This window comes from Caloenas nicobarica, chromosome 2, assembly GCF_036013445.1.
Source record: "Caloenas nicobarica isolate bCalNic1 chromosome 2, bCalNic1.hap1, whole genome shotgun sequence".
Classification (NCBI taxonomy): Eukaryota; Metazoa; Chordata; class Aves; order Columbiformes; family Columbidae; genus Caloenas; species Caloenas nicobarica.
Window position 1 is genome coordinate 59,840,985 of NC_088246.1, and position 20,831 is coordinate 59,861,815.

Sequence of the window (20,831 nt, forward strand, 5' to 3'; positions counted from 1 at the left end):
AGCTCTCTTCAAGGAGTGGGGGGAGAGCTGATCTTCTAGAGCTCCATAGGAGTTTTTTTGGATCTACCAAGTGACAGGGAACCACCATTTGGGGGATTGGTTTGGTTTTTTTCTTTAAAATACGTTATATTTTTAGTACCAGAGTTCTATTCGTTACCACTTTAGATGGGGAATTTTTTTATTAATTCATCCGCTTCCCTGACACATACATATTTGTCATGCTAATAACTCGACTCTTTGGTGCTTTGCTCCTCCCAGAATAACCTGACTTGCAACAAAGACCTAAAGACAGAGTGAATAAATGCTGTCTGAACAATGTAACTTTGCTTGAAGAACTAGAACCCCTGCAGCAGCACTGCATCTCCCAACAAGGCCTCCAGCCTTCCAATATCCACAAGGGACCCTGGCCACACACTGCTAAAATAAGTGACTGGAATCTGAAAAAGAAGAAGTATGTCACAATCTAAGACACGTCACACGCACACACACACAAAAGAAAGTGATATTCCCATTAAAGATACAAAAGAAAGATGGTTAAAATTATGTGCTAGTCTATCATGATTACTTAATTATAATTCTGCTATGTAATTTCAACAAAATGAAGGGAAGGGAATACTGCAGAGTATTCCAAGAGCTAAAACATACCTGCTTGCAGCATCTGTTTGCTGTCTATAAGGCCTAATTCTTTCTGATGAATGTAAGCTACAGAAAATGGCAATAAAATACTTACTTGAGGAAACAATCACTACACACACCTCTTCTCCTTTAAAATCACCAACCACATCTGTTGTTAGCACATCAAAAGTTATTGACAACTTTAATTTTGATTTAGAAAACAGCACTCAGTTATTGTGTGGTAGTTGGTTTTTGTTTGTTTGTTTAAAAAAAAGAACTATATCACCTTTAAATCCCTAAGCTGTTTCACCAATAGGGAACACATAGATTTTTTTGTGATGTCTGAAAGATCACCAACTAATAATATGAATTTTTATCAACGGCCTTCACAGCTTAATTCTTACGGAAAAAAAATCCAACACAACAATTAAAATGCTAATTGAGAAAGTCTTGGGAAAGATGCTGCAAACAATACAACTACATGCACAGGAAATTAATTCTGTAGATGATGTGGAAAAGATGGCTTATAAAGTTAACGAGATATTACTTAAGGCAAGAGAAACGATTAGACTATTAACAGTGAAGATAAAGCAAACATGTTGCCACCAAATATAATGAAACTACTTAAACATAAAATGAAAATTAAGAGACGAATATGAAAACAAAATCAAACGAGATAAAAGGTCAGAGTTCCCAGACTCAAAAACCAAACCAATGTGTTCAAACATGCAGCACCAATACAAACCTGGATTTTCAGTTAAGCGGTTTACTACCCACAATGCTGATCAGAGTCATTCACCTTTACTTGGTGCTTCCATTCTCTCTTTTCTTATAGTTTATATTACAAATATCTTTGTTGTTGTCTTAAACTAGTATGTGAACAGTTTTGAATAAGAACCAGCCTACATGTCAGTTTCCACTAGCCTAGAGCCTCATCTTTCAGGACATATTTCAGTGCAAATAAAAGTTTTAATTTTATTTTTAATAGCCATCAAGCCATTCATATAACGGTGACTGACAAGAAAATGTGGAAAATTTCCAGAAATGAGGAGAGAGGAAAAAAATAAAAATAAGAACAGAACATCCTAAAAGCAAAGTTCCCTAATTGCAGAACATGCCAGGAAATAACAATACCCTCTCCTATTATTTAGAAGCATCCCTTGCTAATTTAGCCTTTGAACAACTTGGGGCTTTGTCTGCAAAACATCAAGCAAATCTGTAATGTCATATAAAATATAATTGCTTAATAATGAATTGTTGAACAGTGTGTTCTCAAGAGAAAAGGAATAAGCATTTTCACAGTAATTAACTTTTTAATTCTGATTAGCCAGCCTATACTCTTATCCTGTATGTTACAATGACCAGATCTGCACAGGATAAAGCCTCAGCCTTCAGACATGTCACAATTACTTTGCTAATTGGAATCACCTACAAATCACACTTCCACTAACATCAACAGGACGTTAACCAGCACACGCAAAATTCTGAGCCAGTGACACATACAGACACAATACGAGGTCCTCAAAGCAGCACTGCTATGTTAGCACACCAGTGTGCACCAAGAGCACTGCCATGATGTACCAGTCCTCCTCCTGCTCCTCTGGGGCTGCCTGCAGCACAGCATCACAGACAACAGTGCCAAAGACAGAATTTAAGGTGACTCAAAAAGTTAACTAAATATCAATAACAATTGTAAGGATAATAACGTTACATGATGTTTTTAAGCATACATGCCATTACATTCAATTAAGAGTTATACATACGTATAAAACCCAGGAAACATAATAATCCATGAACGGCCTGAGGATCTCTAGCAAACACTCTGGAAGAAGTACTTGCAAAGAAACTCCTTAAAGGACCATATCTGTTTTACTGCAATGTAACAGAATATTCTACTCTCGCTTACTTCCATAAGAAATAATTAAAATGTTTTAAAAGTTATTACATTTACAGTGAGTTAATAAAAAAAGACTGATTTTTATTATTATTAAAGTATCATTTTGAAAGAAAATAAGGCTAAAATGGAGCAAACTGTAAGAGCAGAAGCACTATCTACAGAGGAATCTCCGGGACCATCTGGTGATAACATGCACTTTTCTGAGGATTACAAGGCACAGAACATATTCCAGGGGATCTCTTGATCTCTTGAAAGTGGGACACTGAAAGGAGCCAGTTTCTCAAATCTTCAGTCTGCTAGTGACAAGCCATAAATGTAGACAGTTTCTGAAATTTCACTCCACTATTCAAACAAGGCCCAAAATCACACCTTATATGATTTTCCCACTGATTTCAATGTTATGAATGCTAGCAGTGGAAGCTGAAAGTCTTGCCACGCACCCCTCCACTCCCAGCAAGGGACTGTCTTGAAGAAAATGCTGAATAGATATCTGGAAGATATGATTTTCAATAATATTTGTAAAAAAAGCTGCATAGACACTCTTGTTCCAGCTCCCACTAGGTTTACTTCAGTTTTATTTAAGTTCTTTTTCTTAGGAACACATTTAAGTTGAACTGAGTAAGCTGCTTTCACATCACAAAACACAGTCCATAAAGGGATTTGTAAAAGTTTACTTACACAGTGCAGCTCATGCCTTTAAATAAACTTTCTCATGTGAACAATTTCAAACTGCCACTTGAGCCCAAATCCCCCAAACAAATTTAAAAGGTACATTCTTTCCAGCACAATCAGAGACTCTACTGACTCAGTGATGCTACTTCTAGACAATACCCTTTTTATTCCTAGTATGCTCTTAAGAGATCCCCAGGGAAACATACCCATTTCTAACCAACTACAAGAGCACACGGGTGGAATTTTAGAAGTATTTCTGAAGAAGCCACCCAGAGAGACAAGATTTGAGAGTCAGTACATTTCATGATGACCTTGCAAAGCCAGTAGTACACCACTTTCCAAGAAAGAAGACATGAGTACACACCATATGTGTACCTACATGTGACTTGGCAGGAAAAATGCTTTTACATATAATCATGGTTGAAAACAGATGTGCATTTCACACTTCCAATGGGATGTGATAAAGTCATGGCTATAGAATAAAAAGTAGGTTAGACAAAGCACTGGAGGGGTCATCAAGTTTCAAAAAAACCCAAAATAAATAGAGGTCTATGATTCAACTGATTAAACCCTATGAACCACTGAAATGTAGAATAATCACCATTTTCATTAAATGTTCTGAATTAGTTAAGTTACATCTGTGCTTCTGGACAAGCAAGTACTGGACTGGTTTCCATCCCCAGTTTCCATCACTTTGTTTTCAAGAAAAAAAGTCAAATGCCATGCATAACAGGGGATAGAACTAAGACACATAAGGTAGAAAGGTGACATTAAGTGGGCCTTACGCTCACTGGACCCCATTCACAATCTCAAAAGTAGTTGGATGCATTTGGTAAAAAACGATTGACATTTATGTTTGCCTCAGCAGACCTAATTAGGTCTGACATAGATCCATTCACACTCAGGCATAGAAACCTTCAAGGTTATTTTCCTATTATTTCCACATATACTGCCTCATTCGGAAAGGACTGGGAATCTAAACCTTCAAAAGATGCTACAGCTGCTGCTCATGCATCTTCCCTCAGCACTCAAACTCTTAATAAGAAAAATATTTATTATTTAAAATTTGTGGCTTTCAACACAGGAATTCTATTCTTAGCCTCTTCAATGCCTTTTTTTTTTTTTGGTGATTGACAGAATTTTTAATCACACAAATGGTATAAGCACTGTTCTAATATTGTAAAGTTGTTTTAAATGTCCCCAAAGCCAGTCCTGCTCTCAACACTACTACTACTGTAATAACATTAATATCCATCTGAAAAGTATAAAAGGTGCTAAAGGATGGTAAAGTAAATTTTCATGCATGGAAGACATTCAGATAATACAACTTCCCCAAAGACGTTAAGAAAGATTAAAGTTAAAGATTAAAATAAAGGTCACTTGAAAAGACACGTTGCATTTAGCATGGTATCAAATGGGTGGCAGTGGAATCCCCAAACCAAAGCAGTCTCCTCTCTTTGCTTTTCTCATAAAAGCAGAGCTTACTCTAGGTTTATGTAAACATTTTTATGAAATGTCAGCAGCCCATCAGTAGTCAGCTGCATTTCTGCAATGGTCAGTTTATCTCTCAAAAGAGACTGAATTCTTAATTTAGTCTCTAAATATCATAACATTCTGAATACTGTCTCCTAAAAAATACTTTTTCCGTGACTTTGTCAAAGATTTTGTAATCTGCTGTATTACTAACTGAAAGCAGCAGTCAAATCAAAGCGACCAACATATTATCTCAGAAAAACAAGCCAAAAAAATCCCTTGGTGGGACCCGTATTTTTTTCCATACCACATCTGTTCAACTACATTTGTTTTGCTTCTGATGATGGCATTCAAACTGCCAGAAGCAGAGGCTACAATCTAAGAAATTGCTGAAAGGGTTCAGGGACTGTTCTTTAGGTTCTGACAATGCAAACAGTGTTACCTTGAAATCTGCAATTAACAAGAACATTAAAAGAAAAAAAAAAAACCCACTACCATTACTACTATCTGAACTTTAGAGCTCTTTAACAGGGTATTCTAAAAGTATCATTGTCTATAATTTATTGATGAGGAACTGTGGCACAACAAGGTTAAAATGTTTCCCAACGTTATGCAGAACAGGACTCCTGAAGTACTTTCAGATTCATGATAATTGGAAAGAAGTATACTGACAAAATGCTACTCTTTGTACTACACTGCACACAAGAGCCTTTCCCATAGATACCTGCACAGAAGTGGAAAAACCGGCAGTATTAATGTTTAAGGCAAAAAAATAAATCTAGTGGCTACAAAGAAAAAAATTACAACTTTTTACAAAATAGCTGAGAAACAATTAACTTGAATGAACATCCAGAGTCTTGGGACAAAATCTCCCCAATATATACAAAATGTTGTAAAGCACCAGGATGTCAAAAACTAAAAGGAATTATTAGATTTGCAGAATATCATGAGAACAGAATCAGTGTCTTCTAAATAACACGTGTTTGGCTATCTTTGAATTCCCATATAAAGCTAATGATCTGCAAAATACCTCTTTGGCATATACCTATGCTTTTTTAGCTGCTGTTGATTTTGGCTACCAGTGCTGTAAACTACACCTCTGCACAGGCTCTGAGCACCTCTATGTTGAGTAGGAGCGAATGAAAGTACTAGGAATAGCCAGGAGGCTTCTCTGAGCAAGACGAAACTTTTAAGTGTTCAAGGCAGGAATAGCATTTTTTCATCTACCTCCTCTATCACAGATGTCCTGCGAGGACTTGAGGGTGCTAAAATAATACAGCAATAATATATTCAAAGTTCATCCTTCTACTTAAACCTAAACTTCAGAAGTATAAAGCTGCATGTAAATACCTTCCTAATTTAGAATTTTCTATATTATATTCAGAGAACCCTACTGTGTCTGACTCTGTAATGTACCCTAGGTATCTTACACTGTTCCCCATTGTCTTATTCTGGAAGTCTGACAACATCATTTTAGGACTTGGTGGCAATGCTAGCACATTGCAAACCTTAAACTCATTCAGTTCATGTTTCACTCTCACAGGAGACTGGCTATTTACTTCTGTCCTCTAAGGAAGCTCATAGCATGAATGACAAAATGTCAGGAATAATTAGGAAAACTAGTTTTATGCCCCTAAAGAACAAAATGTCATCTTCGTCCTCTCAGGCAGGGTGTTGCCTTCTGTAAATAATCTATCAAATAAATTCAAGACAGCACATCATTTAGAGACTACTTGTATTTATTCCTGAATCTTGCTCCATTTCTTTCCTCTGTTTTATGACATTACCCTCTATGCCCTCTGTAGTCATAGCCTATTGTAAGAGTAGTAGCAGAAAAACTACTAGATTCAAAACCTCTATACCCTTCCCTAGAGGAATCACCTACAGCTTTCGCTACTCCAGACTATTCAGCAACTTATGATATAGCAGTCCAGAAAACACTCTTCCCCAGCTTCCTCTTCTGCCTCCTCTTCTCCCCTTACCATCTCAATGTATTTTAATTCTATGAGCAGCTGTTATGAATAACCAAGTACTAGCATTTAACACACCTATCCAGGACATTAAAACAAATTAAAATCCAGACAGAGGGTTAAGTATAATTCACAATATAAGCACAAGTGCTTCTTGATGCAAGGTATCAATGAAAACGTTTCAGTGCCATACCCTTTTCCTAAGGGCTACAGTCTTCTGGGTTTAGTAGCGCAAACTTTAAGTATGTAGCAACTAAAAAAACCCCAACCAAACAAAAAACCAGTGGTATAGTAAGAATGTAATTTGTTTCAAAGCCCTGACATGTGCACCAAGATGTGTTGTGGAGCCAGTGGTTTGTTGCACACCACCCTCCAAGTGCTGACATGTTTTGACAATGCTGCCACCAATTCCGATTTTTAAAGCTGAAGAGAGTGTGGATGTTCACCTCAGCCATCTGCCAGCGTAGCATATGTGCACGTTGCACACAGCTTCCATAACTGTTGTACCTCAAATCACCAGGAGTCCTATAATCTCAGGCATGCTTTCTCATTGGAGATAATAATGACTGTATAAATTACACTGAAAACAGGGCTTGTCTCTACAGTGACATGCTTGAAAATGACATAAATTAATTCTGTAAGTATAAAGTGAATTAAACTATGGAAAAACTCTTTATAGATGCATTCTCTTGCTGATTTTTACCCTTCAGAAACACATACTCTGAGTTCGTGAAAAAAAAAAAATAGCAGCCATTTTCTGAAAGAAGCTTTCTTTTTGATAATGTAAAATCCCTTTTGAATATCAAGAGAAAGTAGATTCATAGAAAACTGTCATTCTCCAGAAGACACTTCTGTTTCTTATCAAGACAAAAGATCATCTACAAAAACTAACAGAATAAGAGAACTTGTAAATGGCCAGATTTTTTTCAAGATAATCTCTCTGAAATCTCTAGAAATTCAAATGTCAATTAGAAGCAGTATGGAAACTGATAAAATGAAATCACAGAGACAGATTTTACCATCTGGCAAATTTACAGCAATTGCTGGTTATCACCCCTTATCTCAGAACTTATGGAGCTTCACTCCTCATATCCCTTTTTATACATCTGTGTCCTTTTGAGGTCATCTGTGATTTTGCTTAAAATCATGTTTGCCTAAATATTATTACTGTACTGTAGAACAAAGCATTAGTAATTTACAGACTGAAAAGTTCAAAACAGGAGAGTAAGTCCTGTTTGTTTAAGTAGCCCAACTGAAGCTAGTATAGTTACCTGAGTGAGAAAGTCTGCAGGAACAGCCTGTCCTTCAGCACCTGATACAGAAAGCTCGTTCAGACTCTAGGGATATGATTCTTAAAAACACATCTCAGTCTCCCACATTTTTGTCTTCAGAAGATCATCTAGTCCATTCCTCTCTAGCCAATTCCTCTGTCTACCCCTGAAAAAGGAAAGTTCCCAGTGACAGGGACTACACCATCTTCTCAAATGACATATTCCAGCGCTTCCTCCTGCTACATATACTTTTCTCCTCTAATACCCATCCTGAGTCTTCTTTGATGCAGTTGAAAGTCATTTCTTATCCAGCTCTAACAGAACTAGTGCATATTTCCAAGGTCTGTTATGTATGCTCTTGGGAAAGTTGTGAATGGGACAATTCTTCTCTGCAGATAGATAACCTCCGCAGCTGACGGTCTCTTCCAGCAGGCTCTCCTTGCCACATTCTCCTCTTTCGATAAGCTCCTTCACTCGAAAAAAGTAACAAAACTCCTTTTACCTACTGTTGTAACCATAAGATGCATAATTTCCATAGGTATTTTCTATTAGGAGAGAAGAAGAAAAGGGAAGATTAACCGCCAAAGGATCCGACTACAAAACTATAAGTTCATAAACTCTCACAAAATATTAGTAGCTCTCCTTATGTATTCCTATTCCTCTCTGCTGTTCTAATTTACATTATTTGGGCTGTATAACTGCATTATTTTAGAGTTCAGTCCCTTTGTTAGCACTCTGAAGCCTTACATATATTCAATTCCAACTTTGTTCTCAAAGGAAACTGGCTATTTATTTCAGCAAATTTATTCAGCAAATGTAAATCTGGGTGAGAAACAGAATAGTTGGGCATAATGTTGTATAAGTTCAGCATAACTATTTGCTCTGCTGTCTAAATTCAAGCTTTTTCTTCCTCCTTGTGGGATTCACAATTATAATATTTATAGATAAATAAGGATAGAATCTATGGGAATAATTTTAAAACTTTTAATAGCTCACAGTAACTAGTTGTAAATTGAGCACACTGTGTAGTATAATCTTTCTGCAGTAAGTTCTTCTCGCTGCCTGGGAACCATAACCAAGTGCTACAGAGGTTACTGCGGGGGTTGTTTGGGGTTTTTTTAAACATACAACTTGCTCAAAACCTAAGGAGGAAGTACAGTCCTCAGTTTCTGAACCACATCACAAGAGCTCTGAAATCTGCTCGCACTTCTCAAAGATTTCCTTCGCAAGATGAGACTAGTCACTTGACAGTCCACACTGCAATAGCCTGGGATACAACAGTTCTGTTCTTTTCCCGTAAGTTTGTACTGATGACTTGAATAGTAAAGAAGTCTCTCCTACGGTGGACTAGGTGTTTCAGATTGTAGATTCAGAAGTGAGAAAGGATCTCTCTGACAATCTAGTTTAGCCTTTTGTATAAAGGATAGCCTGAAATTCATTCTTGTTTCGAGTTAAGTATGACTTGCAACTGATTTACACTGATGAAAAATACACCTTTCTCAAGATACAATGTTCAAATGGCTGGTTATTCTTCTCCATGTTAAAAATCTGTACCTAATTCAAGTATGATTTCTTTGGCTTCAGTGTCCAACCTCTGGGTCTTGTTATGCCTTTGTCTATCTGACAAAATAGATACTACAATACCAGTGCAACAACTAAATTACAATATGTGTTATCTAAACAGCATTCCTCCTCAGCTGCACCCCTGGGCCAGCTCTAACACCACCTTACTGGGGTTATCTGACACTTAAAGCTTTTGGCAACAAGTATGCTATCAAACATCTGTTGTGACATCCCTTCTAAGCACCCTCTCCCACACACACATACGGCCATCTCCACTGCAAGGCCATGACCCAGCTCTCATCACTCTCTGTGCCCTCTGGGGAAGCCAGACACTGACTGGTAATTTCACACAGACTTCACACTCCATCAGCAGGAAAAACAGCCTGCTGCAGTGAAAGGAGATGTGCAGAGCATGCCCATGTTGCAACACACTCTGCCCACATCCCTGCCAGAAAACCATCCTCGTGGAGGTGTACTGTATTCTAAAAGAAGTGATTTTTCTTTTTCTCCTAGCATTGCTGTTGCTTCTCCCAGGTGACAACTGCTGTGCTCTCTGTGTATTCAGGCTTACACTTGGGGCTTTGTCAACACGACTATGGCAGCTGTGGGTGTGAGGAAAAAAAAAAACACACAACACACCAAAAACCAAAAACAGTCACAGAAGACAAAGCAAAAAATTACAGAGTAGATCAAGTTTCATACTGACTTAAAAAGGTTTGTTGGCACAAAAATTTAACTTATAACAGGATGGCAGACCAAGATGAAAGAAGAAATTTTTCCACAGGCTCAAGTGACAAAACTCTTTACTATGAGTCAGGTTAATACAGCAGCAGCATAACTACTGACCCATGCATAAGAACAGTAGTCTAAATAGAGACACATGGAACCAGGAAATTTAGTTTCCAAGTGAAAATCTTACAACAAGTCAGTTCAAGAAAGAACATCTGATATCAGTGATCTTATTGCCCACACTTAAAAAACGACTATTTAAATTCTCTGTTCACAGTTACTAAAGTCATTAGAAGGGCTCAAAGCCTGTGCATACAGTACTAAAGGTCATTCCCACAGTGGATTCTGGGCAAAGAAAGAAGAGCTGATATGAAAGCAATCTCAATAACAGCAGGAATATGCCAGCACCCTAAAAAGATACGACTGCAGATAACACCCTTCATCCTACATTGAACCCAGTGAAAGTCATTAGATCAGTTTGAAGCGAAGTCTTGCAGCAGTGACCTTTCAAGACCATTGCTGTCAAAAGTCCAGAAAGCCAAACAGTAAGTTGCCCTTAACAAAAGCTTCAATACTCAGTATTTCCCTTTTTTTCTCTCTTTTTTTTTTTAAGTAAAAAAATAAATTGAGCTCTTCTTTAAGGAGCTTGAAAGTTAAATTTCCCATTTGTATCAGAAAGTTGCAATATGAAGACAGACGTTTTCATAGCAGAGCTTAATCATCTCTGGTGTACCCAGGTCAGCTCATTACAAACTGAGGCGGTCACATGCTGCCCAAGAGCTATTCTTGTAGCATCCACAGCAGCTCAGCTATGGCACCACTGCCTTTGGCAGACCAAAAGTCCAAGCTGCAGATCTGTAGCTGCTTGACTCTCAAGCTACGCTCCTTAACATTTTGTCTCTTTTGGATTCACAGTATGGCAAAACACTGCTTAGATGGTTTTAAAATATAACTGTAAACTGGGCAGGGAAACTGCTCCATATGGGGACACAGACTACACTCACAAGGCTGTGCCTTACCCTGAACAGCTTGCAGAGCATTCATTTCCAGAAGTGAAAGTGGTGACTCAAAGTATCTGCATTCGAGGCTTTCAGTTACATTTAAAGGAGACAAAGATCTTGTTATCTTTTAAGCATTACCAATACATAAGTCAAACTCTGTAGCAGAAACGTTGCATCAGCCTTCCGGATTTCCCCCAAACATAAAACTCTCATCAAGAGTGGAAAGTCTCAAAATGGAGCACCTGGAGATTGACGGTGTATTTGCACAGCTGCTTAGTGACACGAATCAAGCTCAGGGAAGTTTCAAGTGATTTAAGTCACACCATCTGCTGAACAATTGCCTAGGTGTGGTTTCAACCCGGCATCCTTTTAACGCATCCTGAGCAGCTGGAGCTTTGGCCTGTGCTTAGGTCAGGTCTGTACATCAACGCTTTGCTTGCCACAGCTTAAGCAGCTGTAAGCACAAAAGCAATTAAATCTCACACACATATATATATACACACACACATACACAGAGATTTCATTGACATACCACTGCTCTTCTGCTATGGAAGCAGAATAGTACTCTACTTTCATATATGCATATATAGTATACATAATTGTGAGTTATGTTTGTGGAAAGAGGAAAAAAAAAAAAAAAAAAAGGAACGCTCTCCTGACAGCCTTTTCTGTGCCTCCATCAAGCAGGTCCACAGACACTCTTACTGACACTGTCACATAAGTCAAAGCTTTTCTAGATGACAAACTCTTGAGGCCTCAGTGCTCTATAACATCCATGTAGTTTCCTTTTGCAGCAAAAACTAACTTATTTGTGTCAGACACACAGACAGCTTTTACCACTGAACAATTTGGTCAAAAACCACATACAAGAACATTTCCGAACTACTCTTATTGCTGTGTTGCCCAGGACAATGTTGACCAGATCATTCTGGGGAAAGATTAGAAGGAGATGAGCTACAGTAAAAGAAAAAAGAATAAAACAAAACAGAGCCCACACCAGCAGTCACAACTACAAAATAAATTAATTGTGAGGGGACAGGTTCTGCTCCTACTGAATTCACTAGCCAGCTTCCCATTTATTTCAACTGATTGATAAACACGTGCGTCTCTCCAGCTTCTGCCCTGACAGAGGAAGGCTGGCAGACAATCCATCAACACAAGCTACAAAGAATCAGCACTAGTGATGAGAAAATTCAACTGCCATTCAAAATAAAATTCAAAGCTAGGAAATGACAGGAAAAGCCTTCCAGCGGCTTCAACTGCAACTGGATGTACAGCAATAGCTTTAATTTAAAAGCAATCCAAAGGCTACTATGTGTACTATGTAAAATTTAACTGAGTATTCCTGTAGCAATTTTAAACTCTCTCTTTTTAATTATGCAAAGTCACTACTACACAAACACTGTTAATCATATTCCTCATGTTTAAGGTCAGAGCTGGAGGGAAAGGAGAACCTCTTTCCATAAATTACTTGCATGTAATCCAGCACAGCTGTAATTTATAAAATGATGTAAGCCAAAAATCTTAACAACTGGTTATCCTTTGCTGTAATCAGGTATAGTCACGCTGGTGGAAGGGCCAACTGATAGTTCTTTTCAATCTTGAAATTACCTGGCAATAGATCAGATTAGTTAATCTTGCTGGACACACTGCAAATTCCTCTCTGTCTGTAGGGATCAGAGATGAGCAATGTTCTATAATGTACCAAAGAGCAGGTGTGTACACCAGAGGTCTCCCTTGTTAATTCACTATATTTTGTACTGGGTAAGATCTGCTACTGAGTTGTTGGCTTTTTTGTTCATTTGTGGGTTTGGTTGGTGGTTGGAGTATTTGGGGTTTGGGTTTTTTTGGTTGGTTTGGTTTTGTTTTGTCATTTTTGTTTTGTCGTTTTTGTTTGAGGTTTTTTTTGGTTGGTTGTTCTGTAGAGGTAGAGAGGTGAGTGTCCCCTCTTTCTCTCCTTTCATCCCCATTTTACGACAACCGTGCTTTAAGACCAGCATAGATTATTTTTATCATGTCACACAGAAAAAAATTTGTTACATTTCTAGCTAGTAATTTCCCTGGACAAACCACTGGTTAATAGCACTGTTCTTAAACGTCCAAATCCCTTGGGTTACATCCAAATCCACAACTAACTAGAAGTGAAAGCTGCTGAGAAGTGATTTATGAAGAGAAGCTGTTAGCCCCTTATATTTGTTTTCAGGTGGTTTGTTTGCTTAGGGTTTTTTAGGGTTTGGTTGGTTGGTTTTTTTCCTTTTTAAGACTTTGATTTTAGGTTTTACTCTTAATAGTGCTATTTTCTGCGTAGATTAAGCTTTGATTAATGTCTCAGGGTGTTCAAATCTACAGCAAATCCACAAGTATGCCTTGGATTTGTTATTTTTGGATCTTGAAAGATCTGAAACCTATACATATTATGTTTTCTCCCATGTAAGTAAACTGCCTCATTTCTTTGCTTCATATTCAATTTCTCCATAAATCAGACTTGGATGAGCTTTGCAAACAGGAAAAAAGAGCCTCTTCTGTTTTCCACTTCCAGAAAGCAACTAGCTTTTATATATCTGTATATACACAGATTTTAGATAAAACATAACATCAAAGCTGCTGACCAGAGGCATGCAAGCAAAATGCAATAAAAAAACAAAAACAAAACCCGAAAGCCCACTATTTTCCTTGACTTCTGAATTTGCCACGTCCTTATACGATATTAAATCACACAAGGAGGAGGAAAAAAAAAAAATCACAAGCAAACCAAACCAAGACAAAAAAACCCACTGAAAAAAAACCCCACACATCACTGCAGGAGGCCAGCTAGTGCATTTCCTGGCTTTAAGGCTCAATCTGCTACACCTAAGTGACTCCTCACAGAACTCAGTATAAGCTGCTCTTAAAAGTCTCAACTGATGGACAATAACAAGACCTTCCAAAAGGAATTTATCTGAATGCTTTACTACCTGTGCAAGCAGTAATGAATGGGAGCTTTTGTCTCAGAAACTCCAGTGATATCATTATTGCTTATACTCTAGTGTTGGGGGCCGGGGGGGGGTGCAAGTTTTGTTTGGTTGTGGTTTTTTGGGGTTTTTTTTAAGATCATGTCAGTCCCCTCCACTATTATATTCCCATCCAACAGAGTCAGCTACGCCCTATTAGTGACCACAAGACATGGAACTATTGGTGCACTGGTACTGGACAAGAAGAGCATCTATCATCCAGACAAACAAACAGCAACCAGCTCCAATGCCAACTAATTTCAAAAGGGGGCTCTGTGTGAGTGTATGAAAATAAGTAAATGTATATTCATTTTCCAGTTAGCTCAAATGGTTAAAGACAGCTTGCTGCCCCATTCCAAATAACACAGCTGCATATAAAGCATTTAAAAAAAAAGAAAAAAAAAACTCCAAAAGCTATCAGTGTGTGAAAGCAAATATCTAACAGAAAGTGGTGAGGTTAACAATGATTATGTCTGCTAAATGCCATCTGTAATACCTCACTCATAAGTGCACCTGTGAGTAACCTATACAACAATGCTTACAGAACAACTGCTGACCCAGCACAGCAGTTTAACAAGCAGCAGGGTCCAACACGGAATATTTACAGCTACTTCAAAAACAAGCTAAGGCACCCAGGTAACTCAACTAAATGAATGGTGTTACTACTTACATTAAATGAAGAACAGGAGTGGGTCAGCAACATTCACGTAAAAAAAAAGCATTTTAAGTGTGTTTCAATTAAAAAGATAGAACAGTATAACAGCCATGTGGAAGTGCTAAATTCATTGAGGAACTCCTGAAGTAGTCTTAAAGGACTGTCACCCCTGGAAACATTTTTCAACTTTGGTGAACTCAATCACAGCTTTTGAACCATCTGACTCACATGAAACCTCCACTAGTCTGACCCAACAGCGGTGCCACAAAACCTGTAAAACTACAGAGCTACTCGAAAGCCTGAGACCCCACCCCTTTCATAAACCTTTAATGTTCAACAGGTAACAGAGACCATCAGGTTGATTTCCTAACCCATGACTGTCTGGATTTCTGCCACAGACTTTTGTGTATTAGACTGCAAGATAATGCATCACAGAGACCATGCAGAGCTGCAGGGAAGGGGCATTTAGATGGTTATTGGCACTTATACCACGCTGGAGGTCATTCAGTGAATGGCAAACATGTCACTGTTTTACAAATAACTCTCAATCCTTAGTGTCAGAGAAAAGAGAACATTAAAGAGGAAGTTAAAGCCCTAGGCATTTAAAAAGGAATATGGTGATATAATCCTTTCAGAGGTGACTTGTTTACACTCAGTAACATTTCCAGGAGAAGACATATAGTAAAGCAAGAGACAATCAAGCTTAGGGAATGATGGAAGAGCATTCACAGTGCATTGTTTCTTCCTCTTGTTCTCTTTGCTTTAAATTCAATAAAGAATTTTATAGTCCCTTTGCACAAAGACACAACTATATATTTCCACATAATTCTGAAGCAGTCTTTGTCCTATTTGTTGTGGCTCTGTCTCTCATGACATACAGATGACCTTGCTTCAGTGAGACGAAGTTACCATACCCTCTTCTCAGCAGACCAAGTTTTAACCACTAGCTCTCGATGCAGCAGAGTTCAGGAACGCATTTGGTCACAGGACTCAGGGCACAGAGGAGTGGGGACAGAAGAACCAACCCTCCCTGGTAGTACCGGCTCCCTGTCAATCATAGGAAGCTCAGCTCCAACAAACCTCCCACGAGGAACAGAAGGGAGCAGAGAGACTAGAGCTGCTGTTTCTTTGCAGTCCCTTTGTCTCAACAAGACAAGACACTTGTATTGGGAGTTGTTGGATTATAAACTGAGGAAGATAACCTCTCTCTGCCTCACTCCACTTGATAAAACCAATAATGAGCTGCACTTTCAGGGCTGTGCAAAGCAAAGAATCATTAATCACATCTGGAGATGAGTGAGAATCCAGGCTGTATTACAGCTCACAATGTAAAATGTTCCCTGTGAGAAAATATAGCTTAGTAAACTGTCACTCTGACCTTCTAAAAGTCTCAAGTGGTATTCAGGGGCAACCTTATTAGAGGATGCTACAGTACTTCCACTGTTAAGCAGTCACAAGTATCAGAAGCATAGTATACTAAGCTCCTAAAGTTCATGGTATTAAAATAATAAATTAGAAACACTTGCCTCTCTGCAGTAGTGCCTGCAGCACAGTCTGGGACCAGCAACAGGAGGCAATGATAGTGCACAAAAAGGGTATAAACAGCAGGAAGGAAATGTCTAGTCTATCAAGGATGCTCCAGAAGAAACAAAGCTACTCTTATCAAGATTCATAGGTCGTAGTGTGACACCAGTATGAGCTTTCTACAACAGCTGCATCACAGCTTTACTCTGTCAAGCTTCTGCCTGATGCTCTCACAGCAGCACACAGGACTTCAGGGTGGACTTCTGTGAGCCTTTTTAGTGGTTTCATTTCATGAGGAAATAAAAAGGTATTTGTTTCAGTATGCAATACTCAAATTTAGAGCTCAATCCCACTTTAAATTCTACCTCATTACCTATTCTAAATGTTAAGCAAATCAACACAGTTCTGAAGCCCACAGCACAGCATTTTGACTGTAGCGTGGTGATTTTCAACCAAGCTCCAGCTGTTTCACTGAATAATGTTCAAAGTCCCTGAGCATATTAGTTAGTACAGCAGTTCTCAAATACCTACTACTTGGACTTCTATCAGGTGCTATACAGAAAGACATACAATCTAAATAAGAACCAACTCTAACTGCACTGACTAAAATTACCAAGGCACACATGGCCCTAAAATTCAAATTCAGGCACCTAATATTAGGTTCCAAAACCTGTAAGGTTTTTATTCTATTCTGTATAAATATCAGCATAATTTCTGAGCACCTTCAAAAAGAAAAATAAAGTAACTAATAACCTCCAAACATAGCTGACAAATCTTTCACACTCTCCCCATCACAATGTGCCACTATGTTTACTCAGGGCTTTAGAGAGCAACCAGAAACATTATAGACAATTGCTATACCTTTAGATTACTGAAGGCAAGGGGACAAGGTCTCTAGTACTTCAATGTCCTCACAAGGGTTTATTTTGTAACCTCACGTCTAACTTCTAAGAAGCATCATATTCTACATAAATTTGCTTTATATTATTTGGACACTTCAACACATACCCCACCAAAGCAAACAGATGGAGGAACCATCAACTTCCTCAAGAACTACCACCCAGTACCCACCCAGTTTTGAAAACCTTATTTCTGAGTTCCCCAAGCGAGATACCAGATCTTAAACTGTGGAACTGCCAAATAAATCTGCTCAGCCTTGCATACTTTGAGCAGGCCAAACCAATTGGAAATGCTGGTAATGAATGTTTGTAATGATGACGAGGCTCCAGATGCAGTACCACTGTGCACTTCATAGGCACACTATCCTGTACAACCAATTTGTATACTTGTAGCAGCCATTCTTTAGAAGGCAGCTTCTTGACACCCAGCTGAAGCCTCTGGTCTGAGAAGGCTATGGGTCATCTGAAAACTGTGAACAAACTTCCCCAAAACATCCCAAATCTTCAACTCCAACCAGATATAGCCAAAGGAGGAAAAACGAACAAACAAACACACACATACCACAAACACAGCACTCCTGGAAACTGGTGGAAACTGGGGACGTATATTAGCCCTACCATCATAAAAATGCCTACGAAAAGCAACCACCTTACAATATAATGAGCAATGCCCGTTCTTCCCCAGGGATAAATTTTTAAGGTCCTTTTTTTGTCTCACCTTACTATATATTTAGGAAGTAGTTATTCCTCATTTCATACAAGAGGGCATCACGCTGCAATGAATCATAGTTAACCCATTAAAATCTCACCTCCATGATCATTCCTTTTTTCTACCCAAAGCAACGATGCATCTCACTTATATACATGCACAGAGCCAAATACACATTCCTGGCACGAATACCTTGAGTACAGCTTTACCCATTACTAGCTTTGAATATAGCCTGAAGAGATTTTTAAAAATTCGAGCAAAATGTAATTTAAAAAAAAATACCGGAAAGAGTTTAAACATGCTCTTGAACTGCTAGCTGTAAAAATGTGTTAAAAGTGTACATTCTGTTAAACTCTTCCCTTCCTCCAGATCTTGCTAGTAAATAAATAACATCTACCTCACTGTGGCAGCTGAAGTCCTAGTGCCAGAGAAAAGCAGAAAAGAGTAGTATAAGTCAGAATTCAGCTGCTATGCCAAAATGATTTTTATGCAGCTTTAAAATCACGTTATAAAAAGATAAAAATATTTAGTGTTTATAATGCTATCACTGAATAGCAAATTGGGCCCTACTGCAAAATTAGATACTGCAAACATGTTGTGGAGAAGAGGTGCTTATTCTGAACAGTACACAAACTACTTAGATGTGTCTGCGATCACCAGAGGTGCTCTATCCCTTGTCAAGACAGAATCACAGAATGCTAGGGATTGGAAGGGACCTCAAAAGATCATCTAGTCAGAGCAGGAACACCTAGATCAGGTAACACAGGAAGGCGTCCAGGCGGGTTTTGAATGTCTCCAGAGAAGGAGACTCCACAACCTCCCTGGGCAGCCCGTTCCAGTGTTCTGTCACCCTCACTGTGAAGAAGTTTCTTTTCATATTTAAGTGGAACCTCTTGTGTTCCAGTTTGTACCCATTGCCCCTTGTCCTATCATTAGTTGTCACTGAGAAGAGCCTGGCTCCATCCTCCTGACACTCACCCTTTACATATTTATAAACATTGATGAGGTCACCCCTCAGTCTCCTCTCCTCCAAGCTAAAGAGACCCAGCTCCCTCAGCCTTTCCTCATAAGGGAGATGCTCCACTCCCTTCATCATCTTTGTGGCCCTGCACTGGACTCTCTCAAGCAGTTAAGATGATGAGGTTAATTATATATATTAATATATATTATTAATATATTAATAACGCTCACCCCTCAGGTCTCAAAAATAATCCACAGAAACAGAACACCTGAGAGCAGCACAGGAGATGCAAACAAAACCTGAAAGCTTCGCCTTGCAGAAAGGATAAGGCAAGCGGGGTGCATGTGGAGGCTGCAGGGTGGAGTGCCAAGGCAGGGTCAGGGCCTCAGAAGCCAAAGGCAGCCAGAGGAAGCCAAGCCCACAGGTCCCTTTGCTAAGAGACCCACTTCACCAGAGCACTCCGCCCTGCCAACCCAAGCCAACACTGGCAAGCGACCCACAGATACTGATTAAAGCCAAAGGGGTTGACGTTTTAAACACAAATTTTAACTCTAAGTGGGTTAAAACGGTAATAAGTTGGCATATTAAAAAGAAACCAGCCTAAGTGCGGCACACAGAATCACAGAATGTCAGGGATTGGAAGGGACCTCGAAAGATCATCTAGTCCAATCCCCCCGCTGGAGCAGGAACACCCAGATGAGGTTACACAGGAAGGCGTCCAGGCAGGTTTCGAATGTCTCCAGAGAAGGAGACTCCGCAACCTCCCTGGGCAGCCCGTTCCGGCCTAGCAGACGGCGAGCACCGCTCACGGGACACGTGGAGCGCGGCGGGCAGGACGTTGCGGTGCTCACACCGCGGTGTTCGAACGCCGGGCCCGCCCTGGGGGGCTGCGGATCCCGGCGGTGCGGGCGCGGGGGCGGTTGGTACCGTACCGGTGGGCAGGAGGCAGTCCAGCGGCGTGAACGCGCGCTCCATGGCCCCGGGCCGCCCCGCTCGCGGGGCAGGCGAACAGAAAAGGCACAGAGAGACCCGCGGCTCCCTCAGCGCGGCGGGACCGGGGGGTGGGGGTGGGAGCGCACCCTTCCCACTGAGGAGCGAGCTCCGTTTGCACAGCCGCGGTGGCTGCGCCCGCGCTTAGCCAGCGACCAGGCAGCAGGTGGCGGCGCCGCCGCTTGGTCACCTGCGGCCGCGCGTCCTCCTGCACTCCCCCGGCACCAGCACCGGCACCCGCCCCCGGGGTGGTGCGTTAACCGCGAGAGGGCGGAGAGGCAAGCCGAGAGAATCGATCGCCGCCGCGATCCGTTGCTCGGCGGTGGATTCAGCAGCGGGAAGGCGGGGCAGTAGGGAGCGGCGGCGATGCCCCGAGCCCCGCCCTCGCTGATTGGCCGTGCGGCGGCGATGCCCCGAGCCCCGCCCTCGCTGATAGGCCGTGCGGCCGCTGGGGCGTGTGCCGCCGGGGTCGGGCGGGCTGAGGCAGAGCCTGGCCCGCCAGCGCCGGCCCTGAGCAGGGGGCGGGAGGCGGGACGCGGGGCGGCCGTACCCTGCGCAGGCTTGCTGCTTGACCCGCGAGGTTTTTACCTCCTTCCCCCGACCCCTCTGGGGCTCGTCCCAGCGGCTGCCGCCGCGCCTCGGAGGCGGCTCCAGCACCTGAGCAATGCCGACCTCGTTACAGCTGCGTTGGGGGGCCGGGAAGAGCAGCTACAACGCGAGGAAGCGGCGTGACCTGCTCGCCCTTTCATATTCTGAGTAAAAAGGCGGCCGCAGAGGACTTCTCTTTTTTTATTAAACTTTGTATCTGGTGTACGGAGAGGTTACTTAGGGCAAAGAATGATAGACACCGTCATTAAAAAGAAAACGAAATTATTAAGTCGCTGTCCGTGCTGGAAGCGTTCCGCTTTGAGA

General features: G+C 40.6%; 1 protein-coding gene across 3 annotated transcripts in view; it reads right to left on the reverse strand.

The window, feature by feature from the left end:
* TPK1 (thiamin pyrophosphokinase 1) overlaps nt 1–20,187 on the reverse strand; it is a 305,419-nt gene extending 285,232 nt beyond the window's left edge. For all 3 annotated transcript variants that reach the window (XR_010605792.1, XM_065628899.1, XM_065628900.1), the window contains exon 1: nt 19,862–20,187. Coding sequence is in view for 2 of the 3 variants with exons in the window: in XM_065628899.1 (XP_065484971.1) it covers nt 19,862–19,904 (43 nt within the window). In the remaining variant the exon portion in view is untranslated. The remainder of the gene's footprint in view (nt 1–19,861) is intronic.
* Between the last annotated feature and the right edge of the window lie 644 nt (nt 20,188–20,831).